Below are 23,049 nucleotides of genomic sequence, written 5' to 3'. Positions count from 1 at the left end.
CTGATGCCAGGGTGATGCAAGTGCAACCAACCAAGCTGCAGCCTTTGAATTGCACAAGCAAGAAATCTGTGCTGACAGAGCCATAGAACCTGGCTTATTTCTTTATTTGGAGATACCTGAATAAAGAAATCTAGAGAAATCATAGAGGGATGATGAGTGGCAATATTTGGAGCAGACCCTGAGACCCTACAAGAGGGCTGTCCAGGACCACAGCAGCTGGCACACAGCCCGTGCCACGCAGGGCAGAGAGATGGTGTCCACAGCTGTGTGGTGGTGGACAGCAGAAGGGGCAGGATGCAAGGCAGTGATAGATGCCAGGGTGCTGATGAGTTCACAGTCCTCAGGGTCATTAATCAGATCAGAGCTGGATTAAGGTGTCCGAGGTCTGATTAGCTTCATTTCCCGCCTCAGGAAGGAGGGAACTCTCTTTCCCATCCATCAAATCCTCCAGTGACAGCTCACCTGGTTGCTAACTAAATCAGAGGATTGTAATAAGTGAATGTGACTGTGGCCTGGCCCTTCACCTCTGCCCAGCATCCCTCCTGCACAGGAGGGTGTAAGGCAACCCCGAACATCAGCCCCAGGTGGCAAACCCCAAGATGCCAGCCAGAGAAAGATCTCCAGTTTGAGGGTTCAGGACCCTATGGACAGAAACTCTTCCAGGAAATCACCCCAGTTCAGGATGAGGTGGAGTTCGGGTTCAAGGGGATATGTTCCCAGTCAGCATCATATTGCTCCCAGTCCCCCCACAGCTCCTGTGTGCTAAAACCTGCCCCATGAACATCTCCATTTGTCCCCTGCCTGATGCACCTCGTGTTCAGTGTGCCCTAGAAGTACCTCCACTTTTAACCACTTAGATTATTTCTGTCCAGAAAGTGCAGAGCAGCAAGAGGTCCATGCTGCCCAGGCAACAGTAAAGCTCCTCAGCTCCCTCAGCTCTGGGGAGGGAGAAGAGGAACTCTCCCTCCCCAGAGTTCCTCCCCCTCTCTGGGGCAGACCCTGATCAGAGCATCCCATGCTGGGCAATGGGCATCACCAGGAGTGTTCTCACAGCACAGAGCTTCCTGGGATTCTTTCCTCTGACTAGGTGTTTTGGGGGAAATTTTCTGGCTGTGCCTCAGCTGGACATTGAGAGCTCAGCCCCCCTTCGGTGACCTGAAAGCAGCACTCACAGCAGCAGCCCTGCAGGTACCCGTGAGCCCTGCAAGGCCTTTTACTGCAGTGGGGAAGGTACACAGCTAGACAATTGGAGCTCTTTACTGTGTCCAGAGCCTCCAGAACTGACTCCATTGTGACTCCCATCCATGTAAGGTCAAGCACCAGGAATAAAACTAGAAGGACAAACCCCACACGGCCACCAAAGACAGCCAGGTCTGGTGTACACAAGTTTCCAGCAGCTCTAGTCCCACAACACTACCAACAGCACTTCACATACTTCCCCAATTTGTTGCCAGCAGTTCCTGAGCCCTCAGAAACAAGCCATGGGGATCACAGGTAGTATTTGGGAGCACAGTTCAGTTTTACAGCCCCACTACTTCCTCAGTATCACCTTGGGAAGCAACGTAATGTCCCTCAGCAAATCCAACTGCCCCAAGATCAAAGCCAAGGGTGCCGAGGAAAATCCATACCCTGATAAAAAAATTCCCAACTGGGACCAGACTTCCATTTTCCCAGGATTGAGTCTTCATCCCACACACAATATATGACATGACCCATGCTGGGGTGTCTTGATTTTCACCTAACCTTTCATCTTGGACTTTCCTAGGCAGACAATTTAGCACCAGGTCCTTCTGTCAGCTTTGGGTCACCTGCCTTGAGTCAATAGAAGTTACCTTTGACACAGAGACTGCAGGAATCAGTGCTTAGCCCATCCCAGAGAGATGACAGAAACCCTGATTTCTAACAAGGCCATTTAGGCTTTCAGGTGTTGAAAGAGCTCCCTGTCTTGTCTCCAGGATGGCTGTGCCTGTTTGCTAAGCATTAACTACTCAGCAGGTCACAGCCCCAAGAGCTTTCCACCTTTAGAAATTACTTCTCAGTAAGAAACCCACGGTGTGTCAACCTTGTTTAATGCATCTCTGAGGAAGCAGAGATCTCACTGCTCTGGACCTGGTGCCTCAGGTCACCTTGTGCCATTCTAAAGTCTGTAGCCAGCTAGTGGAAAAATACAGCCCGGAGTCACCACTAATGGTGGAGACAGGATGTAAGCCTGCTCAGAAGTGTTTTTCTAGCTCTTCCCCCATGAGAGAGGCTGTAGGAGCACCCCACTCTCATCCCCGGCAGAGCCCCTGGTAAGAAGTGTTGGGTGCAAGAGCCCCTTTTAGGGGTGTCCCAGGTTTTGTGGGAGCCCTGGCCATTGCCCACAGCAGGATGCTGCCTTTGCCCTGCCCCTTACAGCCAGGCCACCCGCTATCTCCAGAGTCTGGGAAGCCACAGGAGGCTGGTGGGGAAGGTAAATAAACTGCCAGCCCAGCGATGATTTGTGGCTAAATGAACAGTCTAAGTCACCTGTGAGTGGCTTGGGGCCATTAACCAACCAGATAATAGGTCATAATCAGCCCTGCAGTGGTGGGAGCTGAGTCTACCTTGTGTCAGATCTGGCACAGCCAGCCCTGAGGTCCCAGCTTGTTTAGGGGCTGTCCCCTCTGCAGAAACATTGGTAGAAGCATCCACACTGCTGCCATGGGAGCAGAGCAGCTCTCTGCAGAAATGCCCTCAGGGCATTCTCACAGGGCATCTCATCTGTCTGTAGGGGACTCTCGCTGCTCTGATGGTGACAGAGGACAAGTCAGTGAAGCCACCTCCCTGCCTGCTGCCAAGGTCCTGCACTCAGTCACTGCCGTGCTGTGTCCCTGCCTGGATCCCCTCTCACGTGGATTGGCCTAACCCTACCCACCTCAGAGACTTCCCAGCCAGCCACAGGCTCCTGAGGGTTTCTTCATCCTGCCACAGCAGCTGCTCAGTCCAACAGGTGGGGATGTGTGCTGGAATGCAGAAAGCCCCGTGCTTCCATCTCCCTGCCCACCCCTGTACCCAGCACCCACCCTCCCTGCACAGGGAGCCCCAGGTACCCGCCCCAGCGAAGGGTTAACAGGCAAAGCAAACACGGCTCAGTCCCTCCCAGACAGGCCTCCTGCAGGGATTTCTGGGCAGCTGTTTATTTAGCCAAGCAATTCCTCAAATAAGCAGCCTCATCTCTGATGGGACATGGCAAGGCTGAGCAGAAAAACGTGTTAACAGCTCCCACTCAGGAGCAGGGGGATGGCAAGGCAGCACAGGAAGGCTGGCAGGGCAAGCAGGGTGCCTGCCCTAGCAGAAACAGCCAGGGCATCTCCGGAGTGTCACACCTGATCCGCCACACTGCCAGCACCAGCCACAGGGCTGCAGGGGATGCCCGAGGGCTGTTAGGTTCCCAGGATGCAGCAATGCACTGCAAAAGTGCTCAAGTGTGGAGACAGAGGACTTGTCCCTTTGTAAACACATGGGGATGGAGCAACAGGGACATACGGGGATGGGGTGACACATCCACACATGGGCAGGAGTGACAGGGACACAGTCAGCTTGGATCTATCTCTTAAAAGGACTCAGAGTATAACCACTCTATTTCCAGTCCTGTTAGCCCCTGACCTCTCTGCAACATCTGAGTTGAAACACCATGAGCACACAGCATCCACAGAGAGATCTCCCTCATCCTACTGCCCCCAAAAGAGGGAGCAGCACCTTGGCTCATCCTCAGTGTTTGCCCTCACCCCAGGCCCTGTCTTTTGGGGAGAGAGACTAAACAAGCCAGCAGCTTCCATAGCTCAGCATCATCCAGGAAAGCAGGGAAGTGACTGAAAGCACTGTGTCCCTTCTGCTGCTTCCCCACGGCCCCTCTCCACAGCCCCTGCCCTGCAGAGCACTCCAGCACATGGTGTCCAGTGTCACACATCTCAGGCACAGCCAGGCTCACCTTCCCCCTGGCACCAGGGGGATTCCCCAGCTCTGATTTTTCCTGTCACCTCCACAATCTTCTGGTTTGGCTTCACTGTGTCTTGTCCTAAAGCCAGAACTGCTCCGTGTGGGGGGACAGAGCCAGGTTTGGAGCCTGGGGGTGAAGGAGTGAGGGGGAGGAACACCCTCACACCACCACTCCCCCCAAAAACAGCCTCACCTCTTCACTGTTAATGGCCTTTCCATGGAGTCAGCACCTAACCTGCTCCCGGGATGACAGAATAAATCAGCTGCTCCTCCCGGGACCTTGGGCTCTAATTAATGTCAGCTCATTAACAAGATAACGGCCATTTATTACCCTGTCTCCCTGGCTGCTGATTAACCCTTTCCCAAGGTGGGGGCAGGGGATGGTGATGCCATGGGACAGGAATGGTGGGAGACTGTGACGTCTCTGCAGTGAGACCCAGGGACACCGGGGGCGGGGGGGAGATGAAGACATCAGCACACAGCAGAAGAGCCTGAGCGAGGAGCTGATGGGGAAAAGGGGGAATGTCTTTCCCCAGTAGTCTGGCAAGAGCTCACTGGCAAGAGCTCACTTGTAAGCTGGTAAAAGAACTACCAAGAGTCACGGGATCCCCTTGGATTGTCACCGTCACCTCTAGCACATCCCTGTGCCTCAGTATCCCCAAGTGTCCCTACCCAAGCCCATAGGGGACAGTGAGGATGAGACCTAGAGCTCAGCACAAAGGCCCTGCACACCTCTGGTCCTCAGCCCCTGTTTTGATGAGGTGCCACAAGCGGTGGGAAGCCACCGGTGTGTCCATCCCTGCCTCCAGAGTCAAAACCAGCCCCAGCTTCACATTCCCGGGTACTGTCTGTGCCACAGAGCCATGGGGCAGGATAATCCGTGGGGCAAGAGGAAGCTTTTGACATGCCCTTGACCAAGGCCCGGGTAGGGAGAGCAGGAGCAGAGGCTGTGGGGGGCTGTGGCCCCGTGCAGCCGTGCAGCAGCAGGCTGGGCTGATGCTCTCCGCGCATCAATCACGCTGCTCGGCCGCGCCCCGATAGCGGGAGCAGCGCTGCTTAATCAGCCTGAGGGCTTCGGCTCGTTAAGCTGACACCTCCGCCGTGAGAGTGAGACATGGGGCCAAGCAAGGTGCCACTTATTTATTTTCTTCTTTCCCAGGGAATATATTAAACAAATTAAATTCCTGGAGTGTTGGGTCAGCAGAGCCGGCTCTGCGCCTGTCCCAGCTCCACCTGGCTCAGCCGTGGGGAGGGGACTGTGCCGCCCAGGCTGCAGCAAAGCCGGGCTCTGCCGCGGGGCCCTGGCTCTGCCCTGCCTCCCCGCTCCCTGCAGTAAGACACGGCCCCCCTCAGCCCCCCGTGTCACTCCCTGGGCTGTGCTGCCCTGGGACCGCCTGGCACTGCTGAGGATGGTTGGGAGGGCAGGTCTTGCAGGAAATGCAGCCCATGATTTCACAGGGAAAGTCCCCCAGGAATCCACCTGCTGTTCCTGGATGGGCTCCCTTGGCCCCGCGGCAGGGGAGCTGTGACACAGCCCTGGCTGCTCTCGGGACAGCTTGTAATGCTCCTGCTCCACGGAGAGCCAGGGGTGACTGCAGCCACAGCACCAAGACCACTTCTTTCCACTCTGCTACTGGGGACATCTCGGCTGGTGGCAGGTTGACACTGGAAGATCTCTCTGCAAGAGGGAGAAAATTGGAGGGAGTGCACTTGTTCTCTGTAAAACAGGGAGAGCTGGGAGGGAGTGCACTTGTTCTGTAAAACAAGTCTCCATCACAGGACTGCAGGAGCTGGGCACTTTGAAAAAATACTGTGCATCCCAAGAACAGCTGTATGCCACAAGCATTAACCTCACTGGTGTTGGCCTTAAATTATACCAAGACATGAGAACAAGAGCCTTTGCTGAAGGAATCCCCTACACTGGGCCCTTTGCCTACTTCGGCATCAGTCACCCCTTCACAGTCCAGTGCTGTCCCTGCTCAAATTCCCTGAGGGTTGGGGGGCTGTTTCCTTGCTGCTCTGCCCTGCCTCCCCGCTCCCTGCAGTAAGACACGGCCCCCCTCAGCCCCCTGTGTCACTCCCTGGGCTGCTCTGCTCCATCCCAGCACCAGCTGTGTTTCAGCCCTGCTCCAGGTCTAGTTAGGTGACAGGGATGGATGGAAAACTCACAGCAAATTAGTCATTAGTCCTTGCAGTTGTTTATTTATTGACCATTTGCAACTCTTCCCTCCATCAACACCTTTTCCCTCCCTATTTTTCCAGCAAAGTCAATGGCAGCTTGTCCTGCTCCTCTGTCCCACCCCATCCCGTCTTGTCATCCCCATCTCTTTCTTTGGTCCCTGCTACCTAACCTCAGTCCTTCAAGTGCCTCTTCATTTCAGGAATGGACCCATCTTTTGCTGGTGGAAGGGTGACTCCCTGGAGGTTAGTGAAGAATTAGAAATAATTTAATTTACCTCCCTGTTCGGGTGCTTTGATGAGCTGAAAGGCCCCTTGTCAGGAAGCAAATCCATCTTCCTCCAGCCTTACATCAAATTTCATTCACTAATTAGAAACTCCTGCCCTAGACCATGCTGCCCCCACCCCGGCCACCCCTTCTCCCCACCAGCACCATTATGAAAATAAATTGTTCCATTAGCTGCATTGTTGTGGCTGTGGGGCCCAGTGCTGGGAGTTATTAGAGCAGGAGGGAGGGCGTTGGATTAAGACAAATGATTTATTACGGAAAAGGACCCTGATTAGATTCCTGCTCGTCCCCAGCGTGTGGCTGCATAGTCACACAGCCCCCATCCCGACGCCCCCTGTGGCACCACGCAGCGCTCGTGGCAGCCGGTGCCGGTGCCGGTGCCACTTCCCTGGGGCTGTGTCCTGCTGAGTGCCCTCAGAGCACCGGGAGTCCCCAGCTCCACTGAGACACGAGGCAGCAACTGATGCCGGCTGCGCCCTGCACTGTCCCCAGCTGCCCCTGCCTGCCTCTCCCTCCTTTGGAGGGTGGGGACCCCCAGCATCACCCCCAGCTCTGCCAGTTCTGCAGCAGGGACCCACTGTGGGTGCTGAGTGTGTCCTGGTGACGGGGCAGGGGGAAGGGAAGGGACGGGGGGATTTGACGTGTTAGCTGTGTACCCACACTGTGCGAGCGGGAGCTAAATGTGTCCCACCAGCAGGAGGCTTGGCAGGGCTCGTCATGTGTGGTGGGAGAAGTTGTCAGGCCCCTCCAAGGGTTCAGAGAACTCTCTGCAGCTGGCAGATGTGGGTGGGCATGGCTGCAGGGGTGGGCATGGCTGCAGGGGTGGGCATGGCTGCAGGGGTGGGCATGGCTGCAGAGGTGGGCATGGCTGCAGGGGTGGGCACTGCGACGGTGTGCCCGTCCTGTTGTCCTCACAGTGGACATGTGAGTGCTCCTGGGATATAAAGGATACAAGCTGAAAAGGAAGTAATTTGTGGCAGCGGATGGCGATTCTGAGAGCTGATGGGTGTCCGGGGCGGTGGTGGGCAGGTGTCTGTCCAGGGGATAAAGGTATGTGTAGGGCGGGATGCGTGCATGTGTCTGTCTGTCCGCCGTGTTCGTACAGGCACAGCAGGCTCCGGTTGACACCCAGAGGCTGTTGCCTGCTAAAACACCTCCATCCCTGCCCGGGAGAAGCTGCCTCGCACAGGCAGAGGGGTTCTGCAGCACCTGTGGTGGGGCTGCTCCCGACGATGCTGTCACACAGGTGCCGCGGTCCAGAGAGGGGTGAGAGGTGGGGGGCTCGGGACAGAGGGGAAGGTGGAGGGAGTTGGGGGTGCAGGACGGGCTCAGCAACACACATCACGCTGTCCCGGGGCTCCGTGGGCTCGGGGACAGTGCCTTGGGACACCCCGCCTGCCCCCGGAATAGCGCTGCAGAGAGCGGGGTCCTGCCCGGCTCCCGGAGCAGCAGCACCCCGAAAAGGCAGCAGGTTCATTCCGGGGTGCAGGTGGCAGCGGGGCGCTGGCAGGGCTCCCGGAGCAGCAGCACCCCGAAAAGGCAGCAGGTTCATTCCGGGGTGCAGGTGGCAGCGGGGCGCTGGCAGGGCTCCCGGAGCAGCAGCACCCCGAAAAGGCAGCAGGTTCATTCCGGGGTGCAGGTGGCAGCGGGGCGCTGGCACGGCTCCCGCTGCGGGCAGCGTGCAGGGCCGGGCCGGGCGGGGCAGCTGCTCCTGGGATTCCTGGGGGGCGACTCTGGTGGGTCGATGTCCGCAGGCACAGATCTTGTGGGGTGACCCCCACTGCCCAGTCATGTCACCGCGCGGGCCATGGGGACCTGTTTGGACCCAGAGCTCAGGGACGATGGGGACACAGCACCGCCATGCCCGGAGACGTGCCCCTAGCAGGGCAGCTGTGGCAGCACCCCGCCCTGCTGTCGGCCTTGTGCACCCAAAGCTGCCCCGAACGGGATCCTTGCAGGAGGCTCCGCTCCCACTCCCCAGCGGGCCAGCCGGGAGCCGGGAACGAGCTTGGCTGGCGCTGCCACGGCAGAAGGCCCTGGGGCGAGGGACAGACGGGAGAGGCGGGGACGGGGACCGTGTCCCCCCTTGTTAACAGCGCCGGACCCTGTAGCCTTTTCAAGGCTCTGAATAGGGGGTGGAACCTCTCTTCTGCTGAATTAGAGGCCGGGGGTTGTCGGAGGTGGTTTAACAGGGCTGGAAGGATGGGGAGGGGGGATATGTACCCCAGATGGGAACATGTGGGGGTGTCTCCTGTCGCCACATGCCCTTCCTCTCCCTCCCACCCACCATTTATATGGTAATGAGGACAAATTGATGGAGAGACATCCATTGTGGGACCCTCCAGCCCGGCCCTTCTGCCGGCCACCCACCGGCATCCCCATCCATCACTGCCCAGCTGGGACCCTGCTGGGATAACCCCTCGCCTGGCACTGGCACGCTGGGAGATGGGACTGCTTCACGTGCCCGCCGGCAGTGGGGCAGCTCCCCGGCTGTCCTGGTTCTCCTGGGGCTGAGTGACAAGACAGAGGATGACATTCAGGCAAGGGAGAGACCCCCATAAGTCCTGTCCGTCAGCTGGACATCATTTTGTCCTCAGCATTCTTTTCATGTGGAGTTATGGAGCTGTGGGGGAGTTAATGGAGCTTCAGAAAGACCCTAGCAGCTCATGGATGTTTTCCCTCCCTCTCACTGCCCTGAAGCCAGCTCAGAGCCAAGCCCTCCCTGCTTTCCCTGCCTCCTTCCAAATCAGCTGCCATATACCCTGCAGCATCCTCCTAATGGGACAAAGAATTCTTCCCCCACACTCACTAATTCCATAAAAACCTGGACCTGGAGACGATCTCCCGCAGCGGGCACTCCAGAGAGCAGATCCCGTCCTTGTGCATGCTCTGCCTCTGGCTCCCCCTGCCTGCCACAGCAGCCTGATTGAAATTTCACTCCATAAAGCACTTCTCGAAAGCCTGACCCCGCGGCCCCCCGGGGACCAATTTGTCCTTCTCTGTAATAAGAACCTAATTAAATTAGCTCTGCCGCCTTGCAGAGCCTTTAAATTAGCGCGGTGATGAGGGCCCTCGCTGACAGCCTGCTGCCGAATTGCTCCACACTTGCCGTGCTGGGGGGTCCGGGGAAAGCCCTCGGGAGATCCTGGTCCCAGGAGACCAGGGCTGGGCAGTGGAGACGGCGCAGTGCTCCGTGTGTTCGGAGAGGTGTGTGCCTGGGACAGGTGTGGGGGGGCTCTGTGGGGTGCTGGCTGGTGGATTTTCCTTCTGCTGGCATGGGGATGGGGTCTGACAGGGCATAGGGGGCAGCACTGACTAGCTCTAGTGGCACTGGAAACCTGTCTACAGGATACAGGCTCCATCTTCTGGGTTATGGGTGTTGTGGTGATTGGGGTGCTACAGAAGGAGGGACAGGCACTGAGGTGGTGAGTCCAGACTGGGGTATCCCTGGCAGTCCCACAGTGGCTGTCCTTACTGCGTCCTGCCCCACTTGCCCTAGTTTCCAGGTGGCTCTAATGACACTTTGGTCCCGTGTAGACTGGGTCAGTCCCACAGCCTGCCACTGCCCACCTCCCCTGGGCACGGATGGAGTAGTGAGGAGAGAGATGTCATCCTTCTGGTGGAGGGCACCGGGGTGACCAAACCTTGCTCCTAGAGAAGCACATGATGCCCTCTAGCCCCGCGTGCCCTTTAACAATGGGTGCAGTGAGCTCCCCCGATCCCTGTCTGCCCTCCCTACACCAGAGTTCCGAGCTCCCGCTGGGGAGACAATGGATTTATTGGGCTGTGTCCCCAACCAGGAGAGGTACATCCAGTGAAGAGACAAAAACACACCTGCCATCGGCCACGCTCACGCTCCCTCACTTCACCCTGGACAACAATCACCATAAAAGCTGTGCTTTAAAATAATCTTTAAATAATTTCTGCTTTTTGTTAAAAAAAAAAAAATCACCCCCCCCAACCAAACGATTTCCCACCCCTGCCCTGCACTTCCATCTCACCCTGCACGCGCCCACACTGCCTCCCATCTATGGTACATACAAAGAGCAGATAAATAAATAAAGACGCGTGATGCTACAGGGGGGACACGGGTCACTGCCTCCCTCAGCCCCCTCCACTCGTGTGGAGCTAGGGGGGGCTGAGGCTCCAGCTAGGATTTGGAGTGGGGGAACTGTGGCTGCAGCTCTGATGGGACTCTCCCCAGGTCCCAGGAGTGGGTGAGCAGCAATGAATTACCCTGAGGGTTTGGGGTACTGGCGACTTGGGGAGGTCAGGCCAGCCAGGGCATGAAACTTGAAGAGTTTTTGTAGCTTTGGGGTGGGGAAAGGTTTTTGTCTCCACTGCCTCTTTCTTCAGGCTCCAGCAGGCTGGGGTTGCAGCCCTGACTCTCCCCACCCCTGCTCTTACCAGTGTGTCTATGCCTGGCTGGCATTTGCACCCTTCTGCCCATGTGTCTGCCTCTGCAGCCCCTCTTGCCAGCCAGAGCGCCCCATGCTGTCACAGCAGCCCCACAGGATGCCCAGCTGGGTGCCTCTGTGCTGGCTTTGGGCAGAGATGGCATCTCACTCCCCAGTCTCTCGCTCCAGTGGAACTTGTGTCACAAAGTCGGAGGTCTCATGCCAGAGCTGTGCCAGACCCCCCACCCCTGCCTGTATGGGTGGCCCTGTACTTGGGCTAAGGACAAGGCACAGTCCCAGTACCTGGGTCACCCTCCTTCCAGCTGCCATGTCCCAGGGGTGGAAATAGCATTGCCTGCCTTCCTACCCAGGCTGCTAGCAAAGGGCCCTGGGCTCCTCTCCCAAAACTTCCCCACTGGGTGCAGACAGGCTGGGAACCTCAGTGGAGCAGCCAGGGCTCTCTCCTCTTCCCCCTCCCATTCAGACCTCTCTCAGCTAATTCAGCACACACACACACATTGCACACACACACACACACACACACACATAGCAGCATGTGGATCCAGCCAGGGGCAGCCCCTGTCCCGGGGGAAACCCTTCATGCCTCCCTCCTGTCCCCAGGAACAGGGGGTGAAGAGGGGGTGGTGAACATGGTGAACATGGAGGAGGCACACCACGGAGCTTTGGTGCCCCCCAACCAGGAGGTGGCTGTACCCCAAGCAGGCAGGGCTGGAGGCAGCTCCCCATGGGCACCCAGCTTTGGGAGGGGGTGCTGGCCCCCAGCGAGTCACCCTGCAGCCACCACCCCCACCAGCTGTGCTGGCTGGGGCCGTGGTGCACCCTCAGCTCTCCGCCTGGGATATTCCCAGTGGGTGGAAGCTGTCAGGGGGCAGGAGCAGCCTGCCCAGGCGGTAGAGCAGCCCTGAGTACCAGTGCACACCATCCCCCTGCACCCCTGGCCACCCCACCAGGCTGTGGTAGAGCCGGAGCGGCCAGAATGCCATCTGTGCCAGCTGCTGCTCCTGCACCAGAGCAAAGCACGAGGCCACCACGCCGTCCACCACCAGTGTCCCATGGCGTGTCAGCGGGGCGTAGGCTCCCACATCCCTCCGGTCCCACACCCGCACCACTTCAGCAGGCTGCAAGCTGCCCCCCCCAGCCGCCACCAGCACGAAGTGTCCCGGCTGCACCAGGCTGGCAAAGATGGGACGGAAGCGGGCGGCGGGCGCCGACGCGTTCTCTGCCACAAAGAGCAGGTGGGTGGGCGTCAGGACCAGGCGCCGCGGCGGCTCCTGGGTCTCGATGACGTGGAAGGTGGTGAGGGCACGGGGCTCCTTGTCCAGGAAAGCCAAGAAGTCACTGTAGGTGGGCCTGCCTGCCCCGTCCATTGCCAGCACTCGCTGGCCTGGGCGCAGTGCCCACAGTGGCGTCTGGGCACCGTCCTCCAGCGTTGCCAGCGCCCGCCCGGGAAAGCAGCCCCCCGTCTTCGCAGCGGCTGAGTGCTCTGCGCAGGGAGAGAGAGGACAGCAGGGTTACCCATCAGCCAGACCCTCAGCACCACGTTTCCACTGTGCACAGACACCTTCCCAGTGTGCCCCGCTTTGCCCACCCCCACATAACCCTGCCCTGGCATCACCAGTGTGAGCTTGTCTCCTACACACCCCTGGCCACCAACGTCCCCTAGGCACCTCATCCCCCAGCCATCATGCCACTTGAGGTGGCACCTGGGCACTCCAGCATGGTCCCAGGGCATTGAGCCTGCTGTACAGAGCCAGCTCCCAAACCCCAAAATAGGCAGGGGGGAGTGGGACACAACCACAGCCTGAAATGTGCAAAACACTGCCATGGGGCACCTGAAGCTTGAAAAAACAGAGGCAGGGCCCTGAGATGGTGGCAGGCTGAGGAGCAGAGTGCCTGGTCTCACTCTGCATACCCCCACAGCATCCCTGTTCCCTGCAGTGCTGGTGCTGGGCTCTGCCTGGGAGGATGCTGCGAGGAACAGAGCAGGATGCAGCAGTTTCACAGCACTGCAGCGCCCCTCCACCCCACGCGGCAGTCCTGCTCCCTTCTCCCACCTGCTCACCCCTGCACCACTGATGCCAGCCAGCTCCTGCTTCTCTGGGTTGTAGGGAGTTGTCACAACCTGTGGCCATCATCGTGCAAAAGCTACCAGCCTCCTGGGTAGGGCTTCCCTAGTGGCTGCCACAGGGCAAAGGACCCACACACTCTGGGCTTGTCTCCTGGGATGGTGGCACAAAGCTCCTGCCCCTCCCCAGATGCAGTGTTACCAGAGGCCCATTCTGGCACTTAGCAGGGGAACCCTGGCTTCCCAAGGAATGGTGGTTAGCTTCACCAGCAGCACTGTTCCCCCAAGTCCCAGAAACTCCCAAGTTATTGTCTGTGTGATACCCCTCCCACCCTCTGCCAGTGGTATCTCACCTCAGGGTCCTGCTCCTAGCCCTGCACAGTTCCATCCTTGAGCTCTAAGCCACCTCTCTGGGCCCTCTCCCAGCTCTCTCATCTAACCCCTGAATGTGCCCTCCCAGATGGCACTGCCCCCATCACTCCCCAGGTTTGGGCAGAGCCAAATCCCAGCCCCCAAGCCCATGAAGAGAGGCATGCATCTCTGGGACAGAATCCTTTTATTGCTCAGAAGAGGTGCAGTGTCTGCCCTGTCCTTGCCCCGGAGGCCAGGTCCCAAATCCTGCACTCTGCATCCCCTGGCAGGCAGCAGAGCAGGAGGGTGAGAGGGGTGCCTGGCAGAAGTGGATGGCATAGGTGCTGGGCATGGAGGGGTACGTGGGTGCAGGGAAGGACCCGAGGAGACACAATACATACAACAGGCCACGTGGCCATCCATACAAAAATAAAAGCCATTTACTAAGAGGCAGGAGCAGCCCGGCTGCCCTCTGTACACAGTTCTGAGGGGATCAGGATGTGTACCCCACAGCCTCCACCACACACTCTTGGGTTGCCCATGGCCTTGGGGAAAAAGATGGGGGACCCAGAGCCCTGAGGAGCTGCTGCAGAGTGAGGGGAATATGACCAGCCTCTAGAAGCCCTTCAGGGCCTCAGGGCCCCAGTCTGCTGCTTGGGTTATGACATCCCTCTTCAGTTGGTCCAAGGGGAACATCCCACGATTCAAAAGCCTCTGTCTTTCTCCGGGGGCACAGCCCCACTCCTCTGGCCAGCCTCATAGCTGTGGGATCATGGTCCTTGCTTCGGAGCCTGGCCCCACTCCTCCTGCCGGCCCCACAGGGTGCCCCGGGGCACGGGAGTCCCGGTCCTCCGGCCACGCTTTGTCCCTCTTCTCCGGGGGCGCATCACTCCCTCTCTGCGGCGCGGTGGCCCCACTTCCATCGCCGGCCGGCGTTGTGCCCGTCCTGGCATCAGCACGGGGAGCGGGTCAGCGCGGGGGGCCCGGCTGCCGTCTGGGGCTGTCGAGCCGCGGGCTGCGGCCTAGGGCGGTAGGACAGGCACAGTGCCGTGCGAGCGGAGCCCGGGACGGAGGCGCGGGGCCGCCCGGGCACACCCCGTGCGCGGGGCGCTGCTGCCCTCTGCAGCCCGCGCTCCGCCGGGACCGCGGCCCGGGCACGCCGCTTCTGCCGGGCTGCGGGCGGCTCGCAGCCCACGCGATCCCCTCCGCAGCGCGGGCACGGCCTGAGAGCAGCTCTCGCCCCGTCCTCCACCCTGCCGCCGCCGCTGCACCGCGCAGCACGAAGCGAACACCACCAGCGACGAGAGCGTCCCTCAAAGCACCACCCAGCTCTGCTCCCCTCCGCAGATGGTGCTGCACAGCCAAGAGCCGACCCCAGGGTACCCTGGCCTGTCCCTGTGGATGTCCCTGACCACACCCCTGGCTGGGCAGGGATGGACAGATGCTGCTGGGACAGCAGAAGCTCAAAAGCAGCCAGCAGTGGAGCAGGGCAGGGCTGGATGAGGCTGAGCATGGGCACTAAGGGACTGCAAGGGCAGAGGCAGGGGAGACAGGGGCAGTGGACACACTGGGGGACAAAGTGATGTGGGCTGATAAAAGGAAGAGGGTAGAGAGGGTGGGTCAAGATGTAGGTCTGTGGGAGCCAGTTGGGAAGTTGCCCCATTGTACTGGCTGGCCACAGGTGTGTGACTCACTCCCCACCTGACTGTCTGCCCCAGATAGAGGAACCAGGATGCAAAAGCTGGCACCCCCTGCAGGAGCACCCCAGCCAGCCAGGCTCCCCAGGTATGCTGCAAGAGGGGGTCTGGCCCCCAGCTCCGCTCACTGCCCCCCAGCCCAGACCTACCTGACTTGACGGAGCAGTGGATGTGTGCCTTGGACTCGTAGTAGACCCAGTCGAAGCCAGCCTCCACGGCCAGGCGAGCCAGCATGCCGTACTTGTTGCGGTCCCTGTCCGAGGTTGTGATGTCCACAGCTCGGCCCTCATAATGTAGCGACTCTTCCGAGTGGTGCCCATCCTCATCCCAGCCCTCCGTCACTCTCAGCTTCACCCCTGGCCACTGATTCATGACAGAGATGGCCAGCGAGTTCAGGCGGTCCTTGCAGCGCTGCGGGGTAGAGGGACAGAGTCAGTAAAAGCTTTTTGGAGGGAGGAATTAGCTGTCTGGTTGGCAGGCTGCATCCCACCATGCTTCCATTAATCCTCAGGCCCTTGGGGGCTGGTCCAGCAGAGGAAGATGTGAGAACACAAGGTGCTTTGTCTACCCCATGCTCTCCAAACTCCCTGCAGAGGCTGACACCCCACCATTGGGCACAGGAGAGTGCACCCACCAGGGCACCCTTCTCCTCCCTCTGTCCCCAGCCCCAGGCTCATCTGAGAGCCTGCTGGGCAACGCAGCCTGGGCTGGGCTGAAACACCCTCTCTGCTCACCTGTCCCCTGCTAACTGTACCCCAGCAGCTCCCATCTGACAGGAGGAGGATACAGGAGCTTCAATCCTGTTGCTTCCTGCCTGGGAGGAGGTCCCAGGGACCCTAGGGCTGCCTCCAGGCAGAAATTAAACAACCTGCCCAGTCCTCAACACAGCTCTGCTTAGTATGGCTCCTTAAGTCTGTGTAACAGGACACAGCACTGGGCAGCCCCACAGCTTCAGCCAGTCTCTGCTCCTGTGGGAGTGCCAACCCTGTTCCAAGGGCTTTGTTGTGCTGGAACAGAAAGAATGTGGAGTGAAGCCCCCTTCACCTCTCTGCACCACAAGGGCTGTAAATCCTGGGCTGAGGAACAGCAGCAGATCTTAAAACCCCAGACCTCATGGTCGCATAGTCACCCATGCAAGCAGGTGTCCGTGGCAGTCCTCTCCAGCAAGCAGAGGGATGCCTGTTTCACAGTCCTGCCCTGCCCCACAGCCCCCAGCCACAGCTGGGATGGTCAGGGAAAGATCAAAACTCTGTGTTCTTGGCTTGCAGAAGTACAGCCCCAGCTTGTGGTCCCTTGCTAAAGGGATAAAGGAAATATAGAAAAACTGTAGGGAAAGAATATGGGAAGTTCTACAGAAAACCAGGTGAATGAACTAGGGCTGTGCAGCCCAGAAAGGAGATTCTGTGACATCCTGAAGAATCATAGAATTGAGTGAGCTGGAAGGGACCCATAGGATCAAACTCCTTGCCCTGCACAGCCCACCCTAAGAATCACACCAAGTGAAACTGCATAAAACTTAAAGCAATTGAAGAATCAAGCTGAGACTGGGGCGTTTTTACACCGGCTCCAAAGGCTGAGGTTCACACCTACAGGTACAGCTGGTTCTGAGGCAGCCAGCTGGATCAGGAGTCCCGTTGTCACCGCCCAGTGCTTGCTGGGTGGGAGAGCTCTGCCTCCACAGAAGTAAAAGACTCCAGGGCTTCTCTCACTGCCATTCCCCAGGAAACAAGGAGTCCCATACAATCAAGGTAGGGGACAGAGCATTCATGGTCATGCATAAAGCCAGTCCTGGGAAGCATTAAATGAAATGACTGGACAGCAGCTTAAAACACAGCCACTGCTGGGGACATTTCTGCATGATGCCCAGCTCAGTTCGGGAGCTCCCCACCGTAGCATGTCATAGGTCTTGAGACAGTTACAGCAAGAATGAGCCAGGGCTTTAAAACCTGATGCTGGCTACATCCCCAGCCTCAGAAATGCCCCAACACTGCTTCTGCAGGGACCCAAAATGTGGGTCCTCACCCTATCCCCAAGCACCTGCTCCCATCCCAGGAAGGTGGGCACTGCTGCTCTTGGGGAAACCTGCTCTCACTTGGCAGGGTCCAGGCCCTGGGAAGGGCAGTGCCAGGCAGGCCTTTGCCCCACATGAGGCCTGCCGTCATCCCACAGCTCTCTGGGCGTGGGGAGATAAGCCAGGAAGGTGCTGGACAAACAGTTTGCTAGGTGAGGGGAGGAGGAATAGGGAGGAGAGTGACTTTTGTCCCCGTCCAGCACCACCGTGGTGCCACTTGGCACAGGTGACAGCTGTTCCCAAGGTCCCCGGCCCCAGCGGGACCCCGCAGCAAGGGAGTTCAGCACTGGCAGTGAGGAGGGAATCCCTGAAGCCTCCCTGCGTCCCCCAGCCATCACTCCAGACATTCCCTTGCCACTACCGTGCCAGCACTCTGGGCACCCCTCCGTCCCTCACTGCCAGCTTTTCTGTCCTCCAGGGGCACCCTGCACGCACAAAAACAACGAGACTGTGCAAGCCTTTCTCCCAGGCAGGGACAGAGCCCTGGAGCTGCCTGTCCCCGGCTCTGCCGGTGCCATCGGTGGCCAGCAGGTGTCAGAGCGCGGGAGGGGACCGGCGGGGACCGGCAGGGAGCAGGTACCCATGGACAAGAACCAGCAGGTCGGGGAGGAAGCAGGTACTAACGGGTGGGGAAATGGTCAGCAGGGCAGCAGCGGAGGAGGAACAACCATGGATCGACAGGGAAGAAGCAACTATGAGGAGGAAACGGGCAAGGGTGAGGGAAAGTAAATAGGGAGCAAGCAGTGATAGGCAAGGCTGAGCAGGTGGGGATGTGCAGGGAGCAGGCACAGGAGGCAGAGAGACAACAAAAGGCAGGGATGGACAGGGATGGGAAAGGAGCAGGCAGCAGTGGTCAGGGGGCACACACGAGCTGCAGGAAGTAGGTAGGGATGGGCAGGGCTCTGCTGCCTGTACGAACAGGTGGGCAGGGACCAGAAAATTCATAAATATGGGCTGGCTGTCCACGGGCTCTGTGTTTGATGGTGATCGCAGGGAGGGCACAGCTTGTCCCTGTAGTGGTGCAGATCACCAGGCACTCCCAGCTCACGTGAAGAATGAGGCCCCATATGACCACACTGAGCTGGTAGCTCTGCTGTCCCATGCACCTCATGGTGAAGATCATGGGCATGTTGGGCTGGGCTGAGCAAAGAAGTTCTGCCCCCACCTTCTGCCCAACCTTTGCATCTCCCTTTTTGTGTCCCTACCGGGGACAGAACCATGTCCTGTGGGGCAAGCCAAACTGCTTTAGGGAAAGCAGCAGGACAGAGCTCCAAGATGGGGTGCATTCAGCAGGGACCCCAGAGTCATCTCAGGGGAAGTATGAAAGACACTCGTGTGTGACCACAGTCTCAGCAGAGGTGTTGTGAATGGAGTGTGCTTGGCCACAGCTACTCCCATGTCCAGAGCCTGGCCAGGAGAAGAGGGGTCTTACTGGCGTCTCCTCCTGAAGGGAGGTTTCCCCCAAAGGAAGCCAAAAGTCCTACCCCAAGGTCTTCATGAGAGATTCCTCACCACTGCAAGGATGGTCTCCGTGTCAGTTGGACAAGCAGTGGCTGCCAGGGATGATGGCTGGGGTAGGGAGAGGCTGGGTTTGGGACTCCATGGGGGCAGGGGACCCATGGCATTCCTGGGCCAGGCTGCTGGGGAGAGGTGAGGCGGGTTCTGCCTCCAGCCTTATCTCAGCACCTCCGAGTGGGACCAGTGAGAGCAAACACACTGGAATTCTTGAGGAAGATGAAACGATAAAGGAAAGGCGGGCAGAGAGCAGCACTACCCACTCCTCTAAGCAGGCGACATCTTCCGGCTGCCTGGGACACCCAGACCCTTGGACTTGGGGAAAGAAAACAGGTTTGAAGTGAGTCAACAGCAGTAAAAGCCAGTGCTCTGGGGGAAGGGACAAGGAGTTGGGTCAATGGCCTTTCCCAACCCATAGCAACACAGGACATGGTGCCAGAGCTAGAGTTGCCATATCTGGGGGGATCTCCTCCAGCCAGGGACCACAGGACAATCCCACAGGGCTGTGGGATGGCAGCAAGCTACCAGAAATCATGCTACCTCCATAGGAAGAAGAACAATTCCTTGCAGAGCTGCCCAAGGCACGGTGGTACCCATCTGTGCATGGATGTGTGGTGGCCAGGGACCCTGCTGGAGTAAGAACCCTTATTTGTGCAGTCCAAGACGACCAGGATGCTTCTAGGTACTCAGCCAACAAGGCAGTGGTACAGCATGAAATGTTAGGCTGGCACAAGGGACACGGAGATCTCCCTCTCCCAGGTGTGCTGAGGGGAACTGGCTGGGCTACAGAAGGTGGAGGGAGCACTCTCAGGAGAAAACACAGCAAGAAGCATTCTCCTGCCTCCAATGAAGTCATGCACTTCCCCGATGTATGGACCAGAGGAGCTCTCTGCTTCCTCAAATATCCCTGAAGCTGTTCCCTAGGGGAGGCAGGTTACAGCCCAGCCCCAGGGCTCCAGGCACCAGCAACCACAACTTGTGTAACTCCCCAAGACTGCTGCCTTGCAGGGTATCCCAGTCCCTCTGCTACAGTCCCCAGCCTGAAAACAGCCTGGACTATGGTCCCTGCCCTAAGGGACCTGCTCTCAGGGCACACGGGGTTGCAGAGCTGTCAAGCCAGCACCCAAGAAGCTTCTCCTCCCAGTGTTATGAACGCCTTGGTCAGACACTATGGCCAGGGCCTTGCTCAGTGCCCACTATCATAGTCACACATGTTCACCCACCTGCCAGCCCCTGACCAGGGGGTGCAGTGGGCAGAAGGGCAGCCCAGCTCCCCTCTGCTTCCCCCAGGAGCTCGTTCAGGCTGTAACCCTGCTGAGGCTGGTAGCCAGGTTTCTTAGCAAGGCCGTGCGGCTCCTTATCTGCATTCCTGAAACCCTCAGGCATTCTCCTGGCAATATTAAAACACAGAGTAACCTTCGTCCAGCATCACCCCCCCTCCTCTGCTGTCGTCTGTGCCGTCCACCCCCCCATCTTTCCTGCTGGCCCAGAGTACTTGTGAGCTGACTGCAACAAGGCGTTTGCAGTAACAGGTTGTCCCCAGCCCTGAGCACAGCAAGCAGTTCCCACTGAGCACCCGGCACCATCCCACACGAGACATGCAGGAAGAGGGGGCACCGAGGGTTTCAGTGGCAGGGTGGGGACAAGGTCAGCAAGAGCACTCTTGGACACAGCAGCACGCCAGGCTCTGGTCTGTCCCTCGGATCCAAGGGGCAGCCTGCCTGCTCTGCCAGTGGGCAGGCAGAGTAGAGGGGCACGGGCAGGATGCCTGCACGGGCCGGGGTGCTGCTTGCCCAGGGAACAGCGCAGCACAGCCCTGCCGGATCGAGGGGATGTGGGAGGATGCTGCCGGATCGGGGGCAGCGTGGCACAGCTCAGGGGCACCAGGGCCGGCTGCTGCCAGCTTGGAATGCGGGGTTATGCCAGCCTGGGCAACAGTGGGACGAGAGTTGAGGGGCAGCAACGCAGGGTGCTGCCAGCTCGGGAGTCACAAGGGCGTTCCTCGGGGTGCAGCAAGACACGAGCGCCACAGGCTCCGAGGAGCAGCGGGGCAGGGTGCTGCCATCTCGGGGGACAAGGTGCTGCCGGTTCCGGGAGCAGGGTGCTGCCGTCCCAAGGCGCAGCGCGCTGTCCGTCGCGCACAGCGCAGCCGAAGGACGGAGCGCCCGACGAAGGGAGATGCACTCGCTGCACGCCGGCAGCCCCGACCCGGCACCGGGATGCCAGGGATAGGACGGGGAAGCCGCAGCTCGGGGCCCACACGGTGCCCGGAGAGTGGCTAGCAGGGCTCTCTGGGACAGCCCCGGTGCCCGCAGATGCCCGGCGCGGGGGTAGAACCGGGCGGCAGCGGTGCCGTACCTGGGTCATGAGCCGGTCGGCGCCAGTGTTCTCCTCGTCCTTGAAGATGATGTCGGGGTTGTAGTTGGGCGTCAGCTCCTTGAAGCGCTCCGAGTTACGCGCGATCTTGCCCTCGTAGCGGCCGCTAGCCCCCAGCGTCTTCTCGGGGACGTTGGGGCTGAACTGCTTGTAGGCGAGCGGGATGAGCTTGCGGGGCGGGCGGCGGCGGCTGCCCACCACCCTGCCCGGCCCGCAGCCGCGCACGGCCGGCGCCAGCAGCAGCGGGGCGCGGCGGCTGCCCGGCGCGGGTGCGCTCCGGCTGCCCGGTGCGGCGAGCTGGCGTCGGCCCGCTCTGAGCTGCCGTGGCCCGGCGGCGGCAATAAATAGCGAAGGGCCGTTTGTTTTGGCAGGCGAGCGGCCGCTTGCGGGGCGCGGGGCGCGGGGCTCGGCGCTGCCGGAGCCCTCCGCGGTTTGCGCCTCGGCGGTCAGCGCGGCGAGGCTGGAGCCGGAGCCCGAGCCGCCGCTGCCTCGGCTCCCTGGGCAGGAGTGAGAGGGGAAATTGAAGAGATCCGGGACCGGGAACCGCCAGGACCGCACCCTGCCCGTGTCCCAGCCTCCCAGCGCCCTCCCTCTCTCGCCTCCTCCCCGTGGAACCTGCCCCGGGCCGCCCGCAGCCTCCTCCCCCCTGCGAGCCCCGCAGCCCACCCCACCGGGGGTGCCCGCCGCCACCTGCCCCCCGGGGCAGCCCCGCCGCCGCCCCAAGGTGCGCCCGGTCCCCTCACAGCCTTCGCCCCCCTTGGCGGGGCGTCCTGCGGGGGCTCCCGAGCGGCCGAGCGGGCGCGGGGTGGCACCCCCGGGGCTCCGGCCCCCGCCGCGCCGCCTGCTCGCCAGGGGCCCGGGCCTGCGGGCGGGGATCAAACAGAGCAGGGAGGCAGCTGGTTGAAATTTAACCACAATATTCTCGCTCCCCATTGTTTCCAGGGAGGCCCGATATTTCCACAACAGGATTATGGCATCTGATTAACTCGCTGAGACAACAATGAGGGGCTGGGATGGGCTTCCCCTTCTAGCTGCCAAAAGGGGAAAGTAAATATAACACCCTGATTTCAGGAGCGAGGGTTTGAAGGGCCCCCCCCCCCGGTTCTCCCCCAGCTGTGTGCCGGGGAGGGGTCCGGCATGGGTGCACTTGAACACACTCTGGTTCCCTAGGATCGTCCCAGGTGAGGCAGTGCCTCGGGATGCCCACACGCACACAAACTCCCGCAGGGATGTTCCCTCTCCAGCTCTTCTGTGAGCGCAGGGCACAGGTCACTCACAGGGATACACAGTGGCCAGGCTGGAATAGCCCAGCCAGACAGCCATCTCTGGCTGCAGGGCTTTGCTGCTCTCAGCAGGACCAAGCAACCTGGGCAAGAGGGATGCAGGCTGGGGAGCCAGCATCACCCACAGATTTGGGATGCTGCTATCTAATGCTCCCAGCTGACCATTTCCTTTGCAGGAGCTGCAAGCAAAGTGCAGCTGGCCAGAGGTGTCTCCATCAGGTTTTCACACTCAGTAGCCACAGCCCATCAGGGTTTGTACTGGTTTTCATAAGCAGTGCCCAGGGCCTCTGTGAAGACCTGCCACTGAGCAGGATGGTGAGATACACTGTCCCACTGTTCCTGCACATGATGGAGCGAGGGTGTCTGGCCAGCAGCCCCAGGCCACCCCACTTCTACACTGATCCTTCCAGTGGAGCATCCTAAGGGCATCAGCAGAGAAAGCAGAGGGGATGTTCCGCAGCACCATTCTCCACCCCTGCCCTTGGCTTCTCAGGGATGCAGAAGGGACACAACTCTCTGTGCATCACTAGCACAGGAAAATTAGACCCTGAGGACCCTGGACTGGATTTACAGGATCCTCCAGGGTGGTTTGTACCCCCAGCAAAAGGAGCCTAGCTTCCCACTTTGCACATCACAAGACTGTGAAGCAGGATGATCTGGGATGGCACTGCACCTGGAGGCTGCAGCACTTCCCCGGGGAGAGTTCCCTATGAATGCCAATGTCACAAACCCAGACCTCCAAATAACCCCTGCAGCCTGCCAGCATGCAGTGTGCATGTCCCTGGCCGCTGTCCCCCTCCCAGCAGCTCCAGGCTCACAGTTAGCAGCCTAGCCCTGCCCTTGCTG

At 59.6% G+C, this 23,049-nt stretch overlaps 1 protein-coding gene across 1 annotated transcript; it reads right to left on the bottom strand.

Moving 5' to 3' along the window:
• Positions 1 to 10,418: 10,418 nt before the first annotated feature.
• Positions 10,419 to 21,853, bottom strand: IHH (Indian hedgehog signaling molecule). Its single transcript, XM_039701436.1, has 3 exons — positions 20,903 to 21,853; positions 15,108 to 15,369; positions 10,419 to 12,328 (listed from the first exon to the last, which is right to left on the bottom strand). Exons 1-3 carry the CDS (start codon positions 21,851 to 21,853, stop codon positions 11,667 to 11,669), a joined length of 1,875 nt encoding a protein of 624 aa, XP_039557370.1. The 3' UTR covers positions 10,419 to 11,666.
• Positions 21,854 to 23,049: the final 1,196 nt, after the last annotated feature.

The sequence above is a fragment of the Passer montanus genome, unplaced genomic scaffold, assembly GCF_014805655.1.
Source record: "Passer montanus isolate IOZ18808 unplaced genomic scaffold, ASM1480565v1 scaffold1, whole genome shotgun sequence".
Lineage (NCBI taxonomy): Eukaryota > Metazoa > Chordata > Aves > Passeriformes > Passeridae > Passer > Passer montanus.
This window is presented reverse-complemented; position numbering and strand designations above follow the sequence as displayed.

Excerpts from the sequence above, each read along its gene's own strand:
- IHH (XM_039701436.1), bottom strand. The coding sequence starts at position 21,853 with ATGGGGAGCGAGAATATTGTGGTTAAATTTCAACCAGCTGCCTCCCTG. Across the intron at positions 15,370-20,902 it reads CCGACCGGCTCATGACCCAG|CGCTGCAAGGACCGCCTGAA; the intron begins GTACGGCACCGC and ends TCTACCCCGCAG. Across the intron at positions 12,329-15,107 it reads CCACTGCTCCGTCAAGTCAG|AGCACTCAGCCGCTGCGAAG; the intron begins GTAGGTCTGGGC and ends CTCCCTGCGCAG.